General features: G+C 41.6%; 1 protein-coding gene across 3 annotated transcripts in view; it reads left to right on the top strand.

Moving 5' to 3' along the window:
- The window catches only part of Mylk4 (myosin light chain kinase family member 4), a 104,865-nt gene extending 87,235 nt beyond the window's left edge, over window positions 1-17,630 (top strand). For 2 of the 3 annotated variants that reach the window (XM_076573126.1, XM_006972295.4), the window contains exons 12-15: window positions 445-597; window positions 5,864-5,942; window positions 9,714-9,779; window positions 13,339-17,630. In XM_076573126.1, coding sequence (XP_076429241.1) covers window positions 445-597; window positions 5,864-5,942; window positions 9,714-9,755 — 274 coding nt within the window. In that variant the 3' untranslated portion in view covers window positions 9,756-9,779; window positions 13,339-17,630. The remainder of the gene's footprint in view (window positions 1-444; window positions 598-5,863; window positions 5,943-9,713; window positions 9,780-13,338) is intronic. The other variant, XM_006972296.4, reaches the window with a different exon arrangement.
- Window positions 17,631-19,595: the final 1,965 nt, after the last annotated feature.

Below are 19,595 nucleotides of genomic sequence, written 5' to 3'. Positions count from 1 at the left end.
GGTTACCAAGAGCCCTAAACACTGTTTGTTTGTTTGCTTGCTTGCTTGTTTGTTTGTTTGTTTTATAAAAATCCTAGTTATTGATCTCTTTGGGTCAGTGTACACTGATCTGCTTGGATTGCACCTCAGCAATGATATTCTGGGGTTTACCTTCTGAGTATGTGACAGTACCTTGTCTTGCCAGCTGTAAAATACTTGAAAAAAAATCTTGTTTTATTTTGAGCTTTAAAGTATAGCTATAACCTTCAATGCTGCAGTCGCTTAACTGGTAGTTTGGATGAGAGACATAGGCATGGTCCTGGCTGCAATGACGTATTATATACTTATAGTTTATTGATATTTTCCTGCTTTTATTTTTAAATGGAAAAACTAAAATGTATCCTATCTATAAGAGATTCAAAGACTGTTTTAAAAAATACTTACCCTGAATTCTGTGTCTTGTAGACTCAGTGGCTTATCCCCTTTTTTGGGCGATAATGATGCAGAGACGCTGACCAATATCCTGGCATGCAGGTGGGACTTAGAAGATGAAGAATTTCAGGACATCTCAGAGGAGGCCAAGGAGTTCATCTCTAAGCTCCTAATTAAGGAGAAGAGGTAAGCCAAGTTCATCTCGTGTTGTAGGAGGAGTAGGGATGATTAGGTGTAGAGTGAACCATGGAGTTAGTAGATTCCATCCTCTCAGTGACATCCATAATGCCTGTGCAGACTCTGAATGCAATGAGGTTTGAATCCTTGACCCAATCTGTTAGTGACTAGGACTGTTTCAGTCATGAGGCTGGATGGGACTGAAAATTTTGTCTCTTTCTGACTTTTGTAATCAAGTTCCGTCAGTCAAGCCCTTCTGGTCGACCTCAGGTGACCTACCGTTGATCCCTTTCATGTCTATCAACAGTTATAGGCCAGACAGTGTCATCTGTGTTTTTGGACATTATTTCTTTTAACCACAGCTCTTAATTTCCAGAGGGAGAAGTTTCTATTGTGACTACTTTATGATGAGACAGTATGTAGTTACTCTATGATAACACTGCTAGGAAGGGGCAGAAATGACACTAAATATGAGTTGATCTTCCTCCAAGCTTACACTCTAGGCTGTCATATAGCTTTATCTTTTCCTCTCATGCAAAAAAATTAATTTAAATTTTAGTGGACGAACGAGTATGATATTAAAGTATAGGGGCTTGAGTTTAGAGTGACAGAATGAGAAGGTCACTTTAGATGGCTTTACATATGAATTATATGACAATAGATCACATTTAAACTCTTCAGAGCCAATAACAGCTGCTTTAGTGTCCTTGTAGCATTTAGGCCCACTAGTAAACATGATTGTGAAGGAATAGGGACGAGGATCTTATGGAGAGTAGGAGAAACAACCTAGGTAATGGCTAATGGTGTTAGGTGAGGGATTTTTTCACTTAAGCACTTAACTGGCCATCTATTGCTAGGAAATATTCCAAGGCTGGCCTGGAACTCAGTTTGTACAGCAGGCTGGCTTCAAACTCATAAAGATCTGCCTGCATCTATCTTCCAGGTGCTGAGATTAAAGGCATGCACCATCATGTCTGGCAAGATTGGTCTTCTTAGAAAGAAATGATACAAACCAGTTGATAAAATAATGAGGCCAGTTCTGAGTCTCTGGAGCAGTGGTTCTCAACCTTTCTAATGCAGCAACTTTTGTTGCTCAAATTTTAAAAGGTCTTTTAATTAAAAACCCTGAGCCACATATTGGGGTAAATGCTGAAAGATCAGAGAGACAAAGGAACAAGCCACTGCCACTTGTCACCTCACCAACTCCATGAATTCTCTGACTGAAATCCTCTGAGTCTTCACCCGAAAGACTCAAGTCGAAAAAGTCTGTTGTTCTTGTCTCCTCACACCTTACATACCTTTCTCCACCCAGCCATATAATTTCCTGTCTCAACTTTCCTAGTGCTGGGATTAAAGGCATGTGATTCCCAGTACTGGGATTAAAGCTGTGTGCCACCCCTGCTTGGCTCTGTTTTCTTTCCTAGCCTGAGTCAATCTCATATACTCCAGGAAGGCTTTGAACTTACAGAGATTCAGACAGATTTCTGCCTCCCAAGTGCTAGGATTAAAGGTGTGTGCCACCACTGCCTGGCCTCTATGTTTAATCTAGTGGCTTGTTCTGTTCTCTGATCTTCAGGCAAATTTTATTAGGATATACAATATATCACCACATTTCCCCCTTTTTTGTCTAAAATAATAAAAGAAGATTATAACTAATATAAGAAAAACTATGTACAATAAGTATATACAATATATACAGTCAATCATTAAATTAACAATGTCCAGTCCATTAACATTTGACAGATTAAGAGAAAATACTCCATTATATATCCTATTTTGGTGAGTCCAAAATGTTGTACCTAATTCAGGTTCTATCCTAACTTGTATTCCCAACCGGATACTATCTTTTGATGTCTTTCAAACTTATATACTTTACACCTTTTTAGTGAGTTTCTTTTCTGAGTTTGTTAACAAGGAAAACTATAACTATAATGATCTAGTCTTCAACTACCTCAGAGACCCAAGAAGGAAATAATAATACCTAAGTAATCAGGAAATGCAAGCAAGCAATTTCCAAAAAATGTGAGAAATGACAGAAACAGCTGGCTGGCTGTCACCCAAGGTTCCTCTGCAACATTGAGGCATCCATCTTGAGCCTATAAGCCTAGCATATCTGATGGATTCATCTGTGAGGCAGGATTTTCTAAAGGGCTTTGCTATCTTGTCTTGGCAAGGTTTGGCAGCCTTTTTGTGTGTGTGTGTCCTGCTTGTCCATTTGAACAGCATACTGTCAGCAGTTAAGGTAAGGGCACTTTCTTGCCCAGTGGCTAACTTTTGCCACAAAGAAAGTAAACTCTATATGGAGTTTCTTTGATGCCCATCATCTTCTCTGAAGTATATTGGTGCTGTCAGGAGTAGACATGTCTCTTAGTCATAAAAAAATCTATTTTATTAAAACATCATAAATGCCATATTCTGTAGATCTCTGAAGTGTTTGAAGATGACCTGCCTATCTAAAATATGTTTCTGTTTGACCTTAAAAACATACCTAATATGACTTACAAGTTTGATTGTAATGACTAACTACTAACTTGCATTTCTTTATTTCTTAATTAGTTGGTAATAATAACTTTAGAGGACTAGCAATTTGCATTACATTGTTAAATGAACTGTATAGGCACAATACCTTGAACAAGATTAGAAGTATATGTACAGTATTTTCTAACAAAATTAATCTCAACTTTGTATCAATATACAAAATTTGTTTATAATATACAAAAATCCAATCCAATGTAAATATTTAAAACTAGTAGTTGCTTTTTAAAAGTAGATTCAATAATCTACCTTTTTATCTCATATATTCCTGTTTATTTCTTTCCAGAGTAGATTTAATAATCTACCTTTTTAATCTCATATCCATATTCTTTTTTTTCTTTTCAGAGTAGATTCAATAATCTATCCTTTTATCCTATCATTTCTATATCTTTTTTCAGAGTAGGTTCAATAATCTACCTTTTATCATATCTCTCTATATATCTATATATTCTTTTTTCTTTTTTTTTAAATAAAAACCCTGAATTTAATCTCCTTTGTTTTAGCTTTTTTCCTGACTATTAACAATTAACAACTTGTAACCAACAATTCTAAACAATGACAATTATCTATAACCCATTGAAAGGCCAAAAGCCACCCACCCCACCTCTTGGCAATGTGGGCATTGTGTTCTGAAAATTACTTTCTGCTCTCTGGGGGCAAAGGCATCTTTAAGGGATCCTGAAAAGAAAAATTTTGTGTTAATTGTCAAGTCCTGGGAGAGGTAGCTATATCATTTGTTGTCCAGTTGCATAATGGAAAAGTGCAGGGCTTGTCTCAAGTTCTGGTTAGAGTAGTCTGTTAGGTTGAATCATCTCAGCTAGCCATCTTGAAATTGTCCTGAGCAGTTTGTAGTCCAAAGCTGATCTTTAGGTGGTGTTTGTCAGATTGGTGGCATTATCATAATCCTGATGAAATCATTGTTGTGGGGTCCTATCATCTTTTCAGAGACTTCACCCTTTAATATAACTCCTCATGTTATAGTGACCCCAACCATAAGATTATTCTCATTGCTACTTCATAACTGTAATTTTGCTACTTTTGTTATTTGTTATTATGCAAATAATAATTTTGTTAATGAATTGTAATGTAAATAATTTTGGAGATAGAGGTTTGCCAAAGGGGTTGCGACCCACAGATTGAGAACCACTGCTCTAAAGAATGAAGTGACTTAGCTGAATAAAAGCATCAGTCTGAGAGGAGGGGCAATTTAGAGAGTTAATTTATTTGTCCTTGACTTTTAGGCACAATAACAGCCAAGGTTGTTAGTGTTCCACATTTATGGATCCTAAGCAATATAGAGGTGTAAAAATGCCAGCTTTTTTAAACTTTGGAGGATGAAGAACTCTACATTTACTGTGCACTGTGTGTGTGTGTGTGTGTGTGTGTGTGTGTGTGTGTGTGTGTGTATGTGTGTGTGTGTGTGTTATGTGTGTTTTTAACTCCTGGATACTCCTGAGTTATGTGGAGATAATCACTAAATTTTCATGTAAGGAAAATGAGGTTGAGAGCAATGGAGTCACATGTACAGAACAGATCCAGAAGCAGGTTTTCTGGACTCAGGCGTCTTGAGTCCTGCCTACTCCCACAGTCTGGGGACTCGTTAGTATCCAAGAAGTATCAGATAACATTTTGACACATGAGCACCTAACTTAGTCTTCAAATCAACACTTGGATGAAGCTCAGGCCAAATATCACTGAGTTCAAATAAGTATCCGGGGCACAAAAATGAACATGAAATATTATTAAAAGTCAGTTATGAGTACAGTCTTAATAACTTAATAGATTTCAAACATTTTTCATTGGAGTGCAGAAATAATCATCTTTCAGCACGATCCTGTTGGAGTGGTCAAGGGACCCAATAGCAAAATCCTTAGGATCCTAAATAGAACCATGTGAGGTTGGTGGAGCTGAGGCGTTTTTAATAACTTCTGCATGTTCAGGGTCCTGTAACAGTGATTTTTCCTCAATAACTTCATTGTAAGTGAAGACTTGCACTTCAATATTTGGCATCTAATAAAGTAATCCTCCATACTGAAGCTTCATGACTGCTCGAAACTATTTGATGTTTTTCAGAAGTTGCACTCATAGTTTTTAATCTGAAAGGTTATTTTAATGTGATATTTATCAGTACACCAAGTGAGTTTATAAAGTTTAGAGTTAGGATGTAATATGACCTTTATTAATCTTCATGTTATTTTTTTGAAAATTTGTAAACCTTTTTTTTAATCTCCAAAAGAATATAGTTTCTGTATAAAGTAATCTAATATATTCTATTATGATTATGATAACTCTCCCTGTTCTAAACTCTCCAATATTCCTTCATTCAAAAGTTAGAAGCCATATTCAAAAGATTTCCCATGCAAGCTGCTTCTGTATTCATTGAGAACTACTGTAGCATTTTATTCTTATAATTAGGAAACATGCATTTATTTCTCAATGATCTATTAAGAGTTCAACTTAAAAAGCTCAGATGTCATATCACAGAATAGTTACTTATATTTGAAAAAGTATTCAATTATTAATAAGAATTTGATCATTGTCTTGTTTTTTATTACCAATGTTGTTTCTGCGGTTAGAGCTGATAGTCACCTCTGAACATTTTCATACCACACAATTCCAGAAGACAGGCTTCAGTGTGAGTTAGCCACTCTACCAAAGCCTGTGACGAGAGCCAGAGGTAGATTGCTGATGCGGTCGTCATTTGGCGTGCTCCTCTAACCTGTTCTGAATTCCCCTTCAGCTGGAGGATAAGTGCCAGCGAAGCTCTCAAGCACCCCTGGCTGTCAGACCACAGGCTCCACTCCAGACTGAGTGCACAGGTGACCCGGCTTCCTGTTTCCGTTTGTCTGCTTCATCAAATTCTACGGTCAACTCGGCCTTGAGTGAGATTTCTCATAGTGTCTTTGCTCACAGTTTCACATCTTGTGCTAGAAATAAATTGCTTCAAGTATTTTAATTGACATTAATGTTATATTTTATATATGTTTCATAGATTGTCTTTAGCATTATGAAATCATTGTATCTGTTGTAAAATGTATTGCACCACAGACTCACACACATATATAGATATATGGCCTGAGATTTATAAAAACAGTTTGGAGAAGATATGCTAATATACTTTTAGGAGAATGCTCTCCCTAAAACAAAATTCATAATTCTAAATTCTCTGTTTACCTTGTATACTTTATTCTCCTCTGGGTACCAGATCTTCTAATGCTCAGCTTTGGTATGAGCATATGTTTTAGCATATGTTCAAGAGATTTTTATTAGAGTACTTACTGAGGGTAATTGAGTCCATACTATTCTAATTTCTCTTAGGGTGAAATCTCTCTCTGCTCCCATCACCTTAGTTTTTGCATTCCGACTCCCTCATCTTCTTTTTGGTAGAGATTTCATGCATTCATGAGTCTTCTTAACCTTACGTCAAACTCATCTTCATCTTACTTCACTAACAACTATTCTTCCAGCAAAGAACATCCATTATATGGCAGCAATCAGCTCATGAGCATCTCCTTTTTCCTTCCTGTCTCAGTTCCCCCATCTCATATTTCATTAATCTCCAAGTTCTATACCTTGTATGTTCTAATTGAATTAGGAATCTCTCCAGCTCTCTCCATCCCATGTTGCCCTGGCCTGGGACCTGCTCCCTGAATTGCTACAGTAGCCTCCTGACTGTTTCTCTGCCTCATTTGCTTTTTTTCTCCCAAATAACCATGGATTTTTGAGATAACACGAAAGCAGATGCATTAAGTAACTTGACGCTTAGGCTTAACTGGGATAGAGGAACATGGAGACAGTTAGCAACCCCACCTTCAGCTTCCAGCTTATATGGATGTCTCTGATGGGTGCATTGGTTGGGTAGCTGGTGCCAGCCTGGGACAGTACACACTCTCCACACTTCCATTTATTCCTGCTCTTCTCTTCATCATCCCCACTCCCTGGGGTTTGGAAAGGAACTTCTCTCTGACCAGCAAACCTTGGAATGACTCTACTCCAGGTTCTCACTTTTTCCACAGCCAGTTTTTATTGAAATTAAATCTACATCTAAATTCAGCATCAGTACTGAGTTTTATTTGTGTCTGAATATACCTTTCCTTGATAATTGGTACTGATGCCAAATAAAAATAGACTTATTACCTAGCCAGTACCTCACCCAGACTGCATAAACTGCTTATTAGGATGACCAGCCTATTTTGAGCCCACTTTCCACCAATGTATTTTTAACCAGGAGTCTAAATACACTTTGACATGTCAGGACAATATAGAAACCACAGCAAGGAATTAATGACATTATACAGACTAAAAAGTGTTTTAAAATACTTTAAATCATGTGAGCACAACTACAAAAATCAGCTTTTTGTTATCCCACCCAACCTGCAATACCTGAAGCAAATTGATATCATAAGAAAATAATTTTTAAAATCTCCATGCATAAGTCTAGTCATTATTAAAGTGATACTTATGTGGAACTGACTCTAACTGCTTTACAAAGATTAACACATGCAACCTCATGCTGCCCTCATGAACCTGGCATTATTACTATTGCCCACTTTGTAGATGAGAACACTGAGGTGGGGGCAGGGAAGCATTGGAGTATGGGCAAAGCTTTATCACGCTCCTGATGGATGGGGAGGGGCTTGGAGCTTATTTCCAGACCCAGTCTAGTACTATATATGTTTGGTGTTCCCGGGTGCCTAAATACGACCAGTGCATTTTATTTTTCAATAAAATACAGGTTAAGCATCCCTTACTTACAATGCTTGGGACCAGAAATATTTCAGATATTGGATCTCTTCAAATTTTGGAATATTTGCATATAAATAATGAGATATCTTAAGAATGGGCCCCCGATCTTAGCATGGAGTTCCCTTGTTTCATGTACACCTTATGCATACCGTCTTCAGGAAGTAGTGTACAGTGTTTTCAGTGCCCTGCATTTTGCCTGTTAGCACAGAAAGTCAGGTGTGGCCTTTTCTACTTACAGAGCCATGTTGGAACTCAAAAAGTTTTAGGTTTTGAAGCATTTCAAATTTCAGATTTTTGGATTAGGGATACTAAACTGTGTTGAGACTAAACTTTTGCAGATTTACTTTTGAAATAATCTGTATCTTATATGTTCTCTAAAATAAGAATTTACATTGTATTAAAATATTAATTCTGATCCCAAACTACCATTTGACCTAACTTTTATTTTAAAGTATTTTATGTTTTCTTATTTATCTATTTTAATTGTTTTATGTTTGAAAGCTCTTAACTAGCTTTTGATCAGTTGAAACATACCCATCTTCTCTTAAGAAGCTTGTTTTTCCTCTCTTAGAAATTAAAGCTTGGGAATTCTCTGCTTTCTGTCTTAGACTTTAAGGGACACACTGCTCTGTCTTATATCCCCAACAATACACCACACATCCTCATCAGAAACAACCCTCTCATCTATCAGAACTCAGTAGGTACCTCCTACAAAATTCCTCAGTGCTCTGGAGCCAGAAGAAAGAAATGTGAGCAAGGATGATGTAGCTTCCTTTCTCCTGGAACAAAACTTCCTTCTCTCTTTCTTCCTGTTTTCAGGACTGCCCACTTTGTGCCTGCTCTTCTCCCAGTGAACAAAAACAGACTGTAGGCCAATACTCACTGCCATTCATACTCTACCAAAGGATTTCCTTACTTCCAATGTCTCTGTTAGTCATCTTTTCATCACTATAACAAATATACAAGATGATGAAGTTCTTGTGCTAAGTTTTCTTATTTTACATCACAATAATAATCTCATTACTATTGCTCCCGTGGAGATGTAGAACAAGACAGTTCGCTGTGGCCAAGAAGAGAAAAACAGCGAGAACAGGCTTGGGTCCTATTGCCCCCATCAAGGTCATGCCCCCAGGGACCTTTTAGAGGTTCCACCACCTCCAAGTAGCACCACAGGCTGGAGATTAACCTTTTATTTAGCACATGGGCTTGAGGGTGGGACAGCTAAAATCCAAACTGTGTCATGACAATCCCCAATCAGAAAGTCTTCGGACATCTCCCACTGTTCACACCAAGACACCAGACCAGCAGCCTCAGCTATTCTAATACATCCTAAACTCTAGTCCTGTCTCAATTGCTCTTTATCACCTAGAATCCTGTTGACTAAAGCTGATGTTCAATGCCACCTCCTTTACAATGGCTGTAGGATCCCCATCTGAGACCTTGTCTGTCTTCTTAAATCTTCCCATGCCCCTTAACTACACTGACCGGAAGCAGCCATGCCCTTTAGCAGTCATAGTCCCAGTGTCGTGAGTACTGGCTCTTTTGCTTTGCCACAGTGGGCTTTGAGCAAATATACATTTGCAACTTAGATACAGTGAGGGAGGAAGTGGGTTGACGTGGCTTCGGTGGAGGGAAGGGAATCGATGACAGGATGTCACAGTACAAGGGAGGGGGAATGGGTATGTCTATCAGAAGGCTGCTGACAATTTTATCCTCTTGGATGTCTCTAGAAGATCACCACAAACCCAGTAGTAAATTATCAGTTCTTCACATGCTGTCCTATTGTAAGTCAGAACCTGATTAAACCTGTTCTAATCCTTCCCCCACTGTCTCTGTTTCCCTAGAAGAACTCTAACTCTGGTGCTCAGAACCTCATGACCAAATAACTCACGAAGAAGCTTATTCAAAAGGTTGGTCTCAAGTTTCCCCCACCTCCTGCCATGGGAACACATTTGCTTGGGGATAACTAACTGGGATTTGCACCCCAGGAAAACCAGATTCCAGTCATCATGAAAATGTACTTCTCTGGTCTTGGGACTGTTTGCTGAGTGGTGTCTGTGTATTGCTTGCGTGGATGGGGTAGGAGAGAAATGGGGTGTTTCTTGTACAGACATTGAGTGACGCAGGCCGTGTTTGGGCTGGTGGGTAGAAGAAAGCTCCAATCAGATTATTGTGTTTTCTTCTTTCCAGCTTTATCATGTCATGGGGAAGAAGTGCAGTTCCCTATTGTGTGCATTGTAGGTAGTCCACTGCCCCAGTTTGCAGAGTGGTCGCACTGAGATAACACAGACAGAGCCCTAAAACTTCTTAGCTCAATGGGCTCCAGGCTTTGCACAGAAATTGTCTCAGGTTACCCTTATAGTTGTGATACCTGGGAAAATGAAAGAGCTCACCCAAGGCTTTGCAGACTTTACCTGCAAACAGTGGAGTGAGATACCCCATTATTCTAGAAGCTAACACCCACACCCACAACACAGCAGCTGCCCCTGACCCTGGCTGTGCTTCTGACCCCAAGAAACTCACGCATGGGTTCTCTGCCCCATGTTCAGTTCCTTTGGATCGTTAAGGGATAGTTTGGGGGGCATGCCTTCTTTTATACCAATAATAAATTCAAGGCATGTTCTAGAGAAGACAGAACACAAGAGAGACTTAGAAATCCCGACATTCAGCGCTTAGAAAGGGCTACCTCCCTAATCTTACAAAGTCCATGGTCATTCTTGCAACTAAATTTTAACAACTGCACAGGGCTTACATTTTTGCAGCGGGCAACTGGTCTTTCTCCCCCCACCCCCACCTCCCTTTTCATCTTGTGGTGCCTGGGACCAATCCAGAGCTTTATGTATGCTAAGCAAGCGCTCTAACCTTGAGCCATAAACTCCAGCTCTAACTGGTTTTAATCTTTCATTCTGATCTGTACTTTTTCTGGGCCCAGGGTTTCTGCTTGTCTGTCTGCCAGGATATAGTCTTTTAAGTGGCCTTGAATCTTTTAGAGAATAAGATGGAGAGGGAAATAAATCAGTATATCATAGTCAAAGGCTCAAACCAGGGTTTGGAAAGCACGTAGCCTTCTTCGTCAGGGTTATTTAAAAGTCTTTCATTTATTTAGAAATCTATGAAGAGTCAAGGAGAAGGTTTGGGCTTTGTGTTTACAGGACCATGCTTGCTCGTCAGAAACTGTAAGGGCACTCAAGGGAGAGGAGGTGGAGGAAGGGAGCTCTTTTAGGCCCACAGGAGCCCTGGGCCTAAGCGACAGCACTCAGCCACAGGCGGCACTGGGAGCTGTGAACAGCCAGGGCTCCAGGCAAGCAGGCCAATCCCCATCTCCCTTCTCCCCCACCCCTTCCTTTAGAAGCAGCTTTGTCCCCAGCCACCACAAACCCCCAGGCTTTGCCACAAACCACCTTCCCACAGAGAGCACTGGAGTCACTCTTGAGGCCTGGTGGGAATGAGTGCTCTGGGTGACAGGAGGTTGCATTCCCAAGGCGGGCCTGTCGCCAGGGTCTGTGGGGGGAGAATGAAGAGGAAATGGCAGTGGGAGGAGGTGAAGTCCTTCCATGCCAAAGCTGTCACTTTGAACCCAGGGTGATGGAAGACAGTGCAGCCCATGTAGGGGCGGAAACGGAAGCATGGAGCTGGTCACACCATACCCATATCGCTGGGTAGGCTCAGCTGGAATTGCTGAGCTCAGACAGGTTGGCTTCCTGACGGTCTGGCGCTGCTTGCCTCTCTTCCCTGGGTTCCTCTAGCCCCTTTGGCCTTCGAGGCTCCTTGCAGGCCAGCAGGAATGATTTCAGATCTACACGATCTTCCTGCTTCATTATTTGCTTTCCTCCTTTTAGTCTCAATTGTAGGGGTAGAATCCAGCCTTATGCTTAATGTGCATGGGGTCTCCTGCTTGCCTGGAGCCCTGGCTGTTCACAGCTCCCAGTGCTGGCTGTGGCTGAGTGCTGTCGCTTAGGCCCAGGGCTCCTGTGGGCCTAAAAGAGCTCCCTTCCTCCACCTCCTCTCACTTGAGTGCCCTTACAGTTTCTGACGAGCAAGCATGGTCCTGTAAACACAAAGCCCAAACCTTCTCCTTGACTCTTCATAGATTTCTAAATAAATGAAAGACTTTTAAATAACCCTGACGAAGAAGGCATGTGCCACTATTTTTAAATTAAAAACTAAATGTAAGTATTAACTCAGGATGGCAAACTCCAGACCAGCCTGGCCTACAGAATGAGTTCAAAGTCAGACCAGACAACTTACTAAAGCCTGTCTCAAATTTTAAAATTATAAAAGAGAGCTGAGGCTACAACTCCCTGGCAGAGTGCTCACTCAGTATATGCAGAGCCCTAGGGTGACAGGAGACACCAATTCTCTTTATCACACACACACACAAATGTGTGTGTGTGTGTGTGTGTGTGTGTGTGTGTGTGTGTGTGTGTGTGTGTGTGAATGTAGGCAACTATCAACACTGAGCAAACCCACTTGAGAAGATGAGTGAGGCTTTGGGAAGATCTTATACATGAAACTAAGTTTGAGATGAATATTTTAAAAAATTTGGTGGTTAAAGATTATTCTTGTGGAAAAGAAAGAGATGTAGGTTCTATGAATAAGGCACAATTCACAATGTAAATTGAGGAATATAAGTCTCCTTCAATCTGTTAGAGGTTTCCAGATGCACCAATAAAACACTTAGAACCAGCCTGGTAGCTTTCTGTCCATTGTTTCCAACTTTAAGTCTTCTCCCATCTATGAGGCATAAAAATTGAGATGTTGCTTAGAAAGGAGTCTGGGCCGTAACAATGTACAAATCTCAATCAGAAGTGAGAATATGGTCAGCTCTTATCTTCATGCAGCTCTTATCTTTGGATCCATTCAGCTGTAGACAGAAAATATTTAGAGGAAAAAAATTGTAGGGAAAAAATGGGGAACTCGTCATTGTTCCCTAAACAATGAGACATAATTATTCACAAAGCCTTATACTGCTGGCATTATTAGTCACCCAGACATGATTTCAGACACGTGAAAAGCGGTATGTGGGTTTTACACAAATTTTATGTTACCTTATTTTAGCTTCTGTGGATCCTGGCATCTGTGGGAGGGTCAGTGGAACCACCCCCCACAGATACTGGGGGACCGAATCCCCTGCCTAGCCCAAATTCTCACTTTGACGCTGAAATCAGGTTGACTGTGGACTGATGACAACGGCCTAGGAGAGGCCGAGCTTCAGATGAAACAAAGAGGGCCTTGTCTTTCAGTATTGCGAATAATGTTAAAATGCTCAAAGGGACTTAAAAAAAAAAAAAAAAAACCAACCAGTCCTGGTGAGCGGTGGAATCTGTCAAACGTTTTCCTTCTGTCTCACACACATACACACATACATTATGAAAAATCATCTGTGGTTTTCCTAAGGGGCACCACCGACTAATTACAATTTTAAAGTCCTGCTGAATTAACAAGATTGGTATTTTGTTTGCTTTGCAGGAAAACTGCTGCGGTTGCTGCTGCTTTGAGAAGGCTTCTGGAAAAATCAGCAGTTCTGGTGCCTTGACCCCTGTGATGACTGGCAGCCATAGCACGGGCAGCCTTGAATTTGAACTTGGAGAGGCTTTTCTGTGCTCAGCGGGTGACCCAGGGCCATTCCCTAGGGGCTCAGGCAGATGCCCACATCCCACTTAGTACACAGAGGGGAAGCTGTTTCTCTGACTTCTTGGCTTCTTGTGTTTCGATGTTTGTTTTTAGTTTTGGATGTTAGCGGGGCAGCGGGTATGCTAGGCTATTTCTCAGACTACCAGGGCAGTGCTTGAGATCTAAAACTCTGGAGGATGTATTTGGAGAGAGAAAATGCCTTCCAGTCATTGCCCTGTGCTCCTCAAGGGGGCAATTACATCACCAGGAAAATTCTAAGGTTTGGACACTTTGATTTGCATTTCTATGTGGTCTGAAATGGGATGAATTCAACAGATAATTAGTTTGCTGGAACGTAAGGCCTCTATGGCAAGAGACTTCACACATGGCACCTTCCATGTATTCTTAACTCTCTCCCAAGTGCAGCAGTTTCTACCCAGTGCCTGATTCCATGTTCAGATTCATACCACACCTTTCCACAGAGTGCGCTTTGCTCTGGTCTAACGGGCAAGTTCATTCCTATTAAACATGGTGGTTTGGGGAGGTGATGCAAGGATATCTCTTTGTGGTTAGTCCTTAAAATGACAACCTTCAAAAGACAAGAGCTTCCTTCACGGCCTAGGTGTCACCAGTAGGAGATAGATCTGTGCATCCTGGGGAAGGGCAAGGCTCGGTGTCCAGTGCTGGTGACTAGAAAGTGGTTCTCCAGCTTCTGGGTAAACTGAAGCATTTAGAAGACCAATAATCATAGTTATTCAAATTCACAACTTGCAAATTCTCACAGGCATCAACAGTTGTGAGATGATAAGGCAAAACTGATTTCTGGTTGAAAACTTTTTTTTTTTTTTTTTTTTTTTTTTTTGAGACAGGGTCTCCTTATGTAGCCTTGGCTGGCCTGCACCCTGCTATGTTAACTAGGCTGGCTTCAAACTCATAGCTGTCCACTTGTATCTACTCCAGAGTTGTGGGATTAAAGGTACATACCATCATGCCTGGCATTGGATGCAAACTTCTTATTTCCTAGCTCATGGGCCATTTGCTGTCAGATATTTCATAAGGAACATGAGCATGAGTGTAGGTGACATTTAGGGTATAGAAAGCTTTGGGGCTATAGACAGCAAAATGGGCAGTATTTCCGTATGAAGACAAAACTTTGCAAAGCTCCCTGAAATCCCACTGCACACTCAACCTCTCCTTTCCAAAGTGCTGTTGTGTTTAGCTCAGCAAAAATGATGCCCCCATTTTTAGCCATAATTTGATGTCACCATTGCAATGGGTAAGAATGACCTAGTGACCCTGTCATTGAGGGCCAACTTAAGGTACATGGCTAATCACTAAACTCTCACAGCCATACATTTGTCTACCAATAAATAATGCCTCCTTATAGTATTTGCGTTCCCAACTCTGAAGTAAATGAGAAATAGGTGCCGTTCAGTGAAGGCCAGTACTATTTGTTGTGCTAGTTGTAAAAATCTGCTCCTCTCAGCCAGTGTTCTCATGCTGTGACATGTCTTCCTTCGGCCCGTGCATTCACCCAAGGTTGGTTTCTCATATCCCTATTAAGCTTAAACTCTTTCTTTCTTTCTTTCTTTCTTTCTTTCTTTCTTTCTTTCTTTCTTTCTTTCTTTCTTTCTTTCTTTCTTTCTTTCTTTCCTTCCTTCCTTCCTTCCTTCCTTCCTTCCTTCCTTCCTTCCTTCCTTCTCTCCTTCCCTCCCTCCTTCCTTCTTTCCTTCCTTCCTCCCTCCCTCCCTCCCTCCTTTTCTTCTGCTTCTTCTCTTCTTTTTAAAAAGAAAACACACACACACACACACACACACACACACACACGGACAGGTTGGGGGAGCTCTGACATCAATGTTCTATTACTGTGCTGTGCTTAGCTGATACTGTCCACTGAGTGTGGAAAAAATACAAGCCAGTGCATTCATTAATCCTCCTTGACCACAGCAGGCTGGCATTCACTCAAATGCTAAATGGGACACAAGGGTCTGGTTGGAAAGCCTGAATGGAAGGGCATTTTCAGTTCTAGGCATGGGACTCTCCTCCAGCTGAGGACAGAGATCTTCTGCAAGACATCAGCTTTTGTACGAACTCATCTTGGCAAATACTTGGTCCTGCCACATGTGAAAGGGACAGCTTAGGTCACATGCAGGCATGATTTTCTGGCCACCTGAATCTACATAATGACCCCACAATTAATGGGTATGATTTCTTTAGCTTTTGTTTTTCAGGTTTAGAAAGGAGGCTGCCGAGAGGGGCTTTTTGGATGTGCAGTTAGGCTTGGCCATTTGGATAGGAAGGTGGGTAGTCCCATGACAACAGCAGCATTCTATAGCCAAGTTCAGTCACCAAGTTGATGATTACAGACTGAGTTAGAGTGGTGCAGGAGATGGTGAGTCTGGCTTTGCCTGTCCCCTTGACCCACACCCACACGAGGCTGCTCCAGTAAGAGCCTGTAACTGGTTAGATGTCAGCTGTGGTGGGAAAGGCTTCGCAAAGCTGGGGACTCAAGCCAGATGTCAGTGTGGACTCAGAAGTAGAGTCTGGCTCTCCATCAACTTTTCCAAGAGGCTATCAGGATTTTGAGGGGGCTGTCTCCCATCCTCTTCATGAACAGGAGGGCTTCGCTCACCTCCCTCTGATGCTTGGAGAAGCTGTTTTCTTGAGCACATGGGGTCACAAGGCAGCAGCGGGCGTTTCCTGCTGTTCAGAGAGAGACAGCCTACAAATAACTTTGAAGTGAGTCCATATTCGGAATTTGGAAGACATCAACACTTACCCAAAATCAGCTGATATTTAAGAACAAGTAGGAGAGGGCTTGTGCCTCCATTTGCTCCATAAAAACCTTTGGAAGAAATTCTTCGCTGAGATAGCTTAGGGCAAAGCTTTGCAGGTTAAATTAGGTAACACATATGCACCGAGACCCATTAGTTTATTTGTGGTGGCTTTTTGTCCAAGTGATATTAATTTATTTTGTTTCTTTAAGAATGTAAATAGGCATGTATACTTTGATGTTCTGAAGAACATGTGAGTGATTATGGAAATTAACATTGTCAATTTTCTTCTTGCTTTGGAATCCAAATATGGATTTTATATTAAGGAAATGAAAACTATGCTCTTAATTCATTCCTTCTCCTCCCCCTGTACCCTACTGATCCCCATTATTCCCTCACCAGGGCAATGGGGTGCCAATGTGCATACATGTGCTTGTTTAGTTTGGGCTGGGGGCCAGCTCATTTGGGAAATTTATTTATAAAAGCAGAAGCAAGAGGGGGAGGCAGGCAGGGGCCTGTGGGCTGCAGTGGTTAGGCTAGGCTCTGCCATCCCTGTGGGCCTCACTGGCTGAAGCTCACTGTTCAGTGTCTCCAGAGCTCAGATACTGTGTTTGCTTTTTAATTTTTTTCTTCACTTATTTCTCCTTTTCTTTAGTTAGGATTAAGTCGCTCTTTTTCATTATGATATTTGTCTAAGAGCCAGCCAGCCTGTCTGCCTGCCTTTCCCTCCCTCCCTCCCTCCCTCCCTCCCTCCCTCCCTCCCTCCCTCCCTCCCTCTCTCCCTCTTTCATGCTAGAAATGAACCCCAGGACCTTTCACATGCTAGGCACATGCTGTACCACTGAACTGCACATTAACTCCTCCGTGACCTTTTGAGATGAAAATTTATTTTCCAAATGACAAAGTGTCTCCAGTGCCACAGGAAAGTAGATAAGTGACACATTCAGTGCTGGCTTCTAGATGCAGATCATGTCTGTGCAGCTTGAAGTCTGCAGTTTCTCAAATTAGAAGTCCTCCACATGTCTTCTTGCTCCATTTGGACTACCCGTTCAAAACAATAGCAGACACCTAACCCTGAGTGGAGAAGCTAGACATGTGTGCATGTGGCTGTCACCCTTGCTGACAAAGTCTGTGTGTCCTGAAGAGGTTCATTCACGCAGATCAGAACTGAAGTGAATGGTGTGGTAACTTCACATGTCATGTATACTTTTTATTTCTAAGTGTAGTAGGAACATTTGGTTGTATTTCTTTGCCTTAAGAAGGTGTACTTTAAGTCATATATATGTATTATATTAAAGAACAAAATGGATCTTATTTATCTTTGTTAATGATCTAAATTATTCAATAAAGAAGCTTTGGCAAATGCAACACAAATCCTGTCCTTTTTGATGGTCTGATGATACATAGCATTAAGATCTCTAAGGTACCCTAAAGGAGCTTCATATTTATAGGGGCTCCAGAACCATCTGTGTGACTAGCAGACACCCACAGGAGGAAAGTAGCTGTCCCACTTTGTCATGATTGTTCCAACGTTCAGCTCTTTTTCCTATTGCTCCAAAAATATTAACCAACATTATATATTGTGTGTGTGTGTGTGTGTGTGTGTGTGTGTTTGTGTGGTCTAGGGCCAGAAAGAGTGGAGTAGAGCTGTCCAATCTCTTTAACACAGCTTCATAACCCCTCATCATCTGCTAGTGAGAACTCCACACCATGGGACCTCAGTGCCGAGTGGCTGCCCTGCCATAGGCTACAATATTGTCTCTTGGGGTTGAGTGTCCACTCTGGAGATATAACTGTTCAGCTCCCAAATCTGTGTGCACAGCTGGAGCTATACCGGAACTGGTTGAGGCCTGCAGCGATGTGCTCTTGGGCTGTCCCTACCCATGCTGACATGCGTTTTCTAGTTCCTCTGTTGGAGGTGGGAAGAGGAAGCTTGCTTTTCACCACAGTAATTGCACTCCCTTCAGGAATCCAGTCTCTCCGGCCTGAACCTTTAGGTGAGGCACCGGACTTGTTCCCCACCGGAAGGAAGCCACATTCCCTCACCACATCAGTGTTTATGGACCTACTCTTTCTCAGAATTAATTTCCCAGTGTACAGTCTCAAGGACCTACCACTTGGGGCTGAGGGCCAGTCAACCCCTGTTCTCTTTTGTCCCTCTCCCAGGATGAACTGGAGAAGACAGGTTTGTCTCTCTCAGCATGCTACAGAAGGAGACTATCAGACCCTTCCTGCTTCCCTTTCCACTCCCTACCAGGAAAGTGGGGCACCATTCTGCCCTCATGACCCTAGTTCTGAGAAGATGGTGTCCTCCTGCCAGTAACATCTTTCCATACCTCCTAATGTAGGTGTCCTCCTTATTTTCAGCTTTCTGTGAACATCACTCAGTATAAATACAGTCTCCTACAAGAGTTATCTTTGTATTTAGCTGGCTCATGGGTCCCTCATTGATCACTGTTATTTCTGGAAACATCCAAAATATTCTTATATGGGTGGATTTAGGTACCACCATGTCAGGGAGACTGGCCTCCTGTGCTAGAACAGTACAGTAAATCACCTTTGCAGCTGCACTGGTCCTTCTCAACACAACTGCCTAGACAGTGGTGCTGCCACTAAGCATCCCTCCAGCAGAGACAAGTCGTCATTGCAAACTTCTCTGATGCAACTAAAAGCTCCCTGCAGTCAGAAGCCAGTGAAGGTGATAAACAGATCCTCCCCCTCATCCCCACAACCTGTCTTCTAGGTAGGATCCGATACAAGGATAACAAGGTTTGGGCTGAATGAGGAGACACATGCACATGGTGACTAGCAAGTACACGTATGGACAGACAAACTGATATGTTAGTCTGGAAAGGCCCACACGTTTTAGCCTCTTAGGGCCTTTGGAGGTACTCTGTATGGAGGGTTCAGCCAACACCAATATGACAATATCTGCCCCTAGTGAAGTTACAGTCATGATGGAAGCTTGGTTCATTCAACTGGATCAGGTGACAGCATCCTTAATGAGTGGGCAAACTAAGGTGCAATGGAATTAGAAAGTCTGAGAACCACCCTTAAGAGCATAGGCTTCTGGGCTTTTGAATTCTTTGTTACTTAGCATTAGATTGCCCAGGAGGAGCATGGAGCATGCCTGTGGTCCCAGCTGCTTAAGAGGCTAAGGCTAGATGATCAATCATATGAACCTAAGAGTTGATGAGTAAGATTATGAATTATATTCCTACTATATTATAGTCTCATTCCTCATGTAAAGGTGGAAATATATGTGCTGCATTTCTGGCCAGTCCACATATTAGATGCTACCCACTTCACCAATTAAAAATAATTGCAATATCCATTATG

Source organism: Peromyscus maniculatus, chromosome 5 (genome assembly GCF_049852395.1).
Source record: "Peromyscus maniculatus bairdii isolate BWxNUB_F1_BW_parent chromosome 5, HU_Pman_BW_mat_3.1, whole genome shotgun sequence".
In the NCBI taxonomy this organism is placed as follows: domain Eukaryota; kingdom Metazoa; phylum Chordata; class Mammalia; order Rodentia; family Cricetidae; genus Peromyscus; species Peromyscus maniculatus.
The sequence above is the reverse complement of the archived record's forward strand: the minus strand, read 5'-3'. Positions and strand labels throughout refer to the sequence as shown.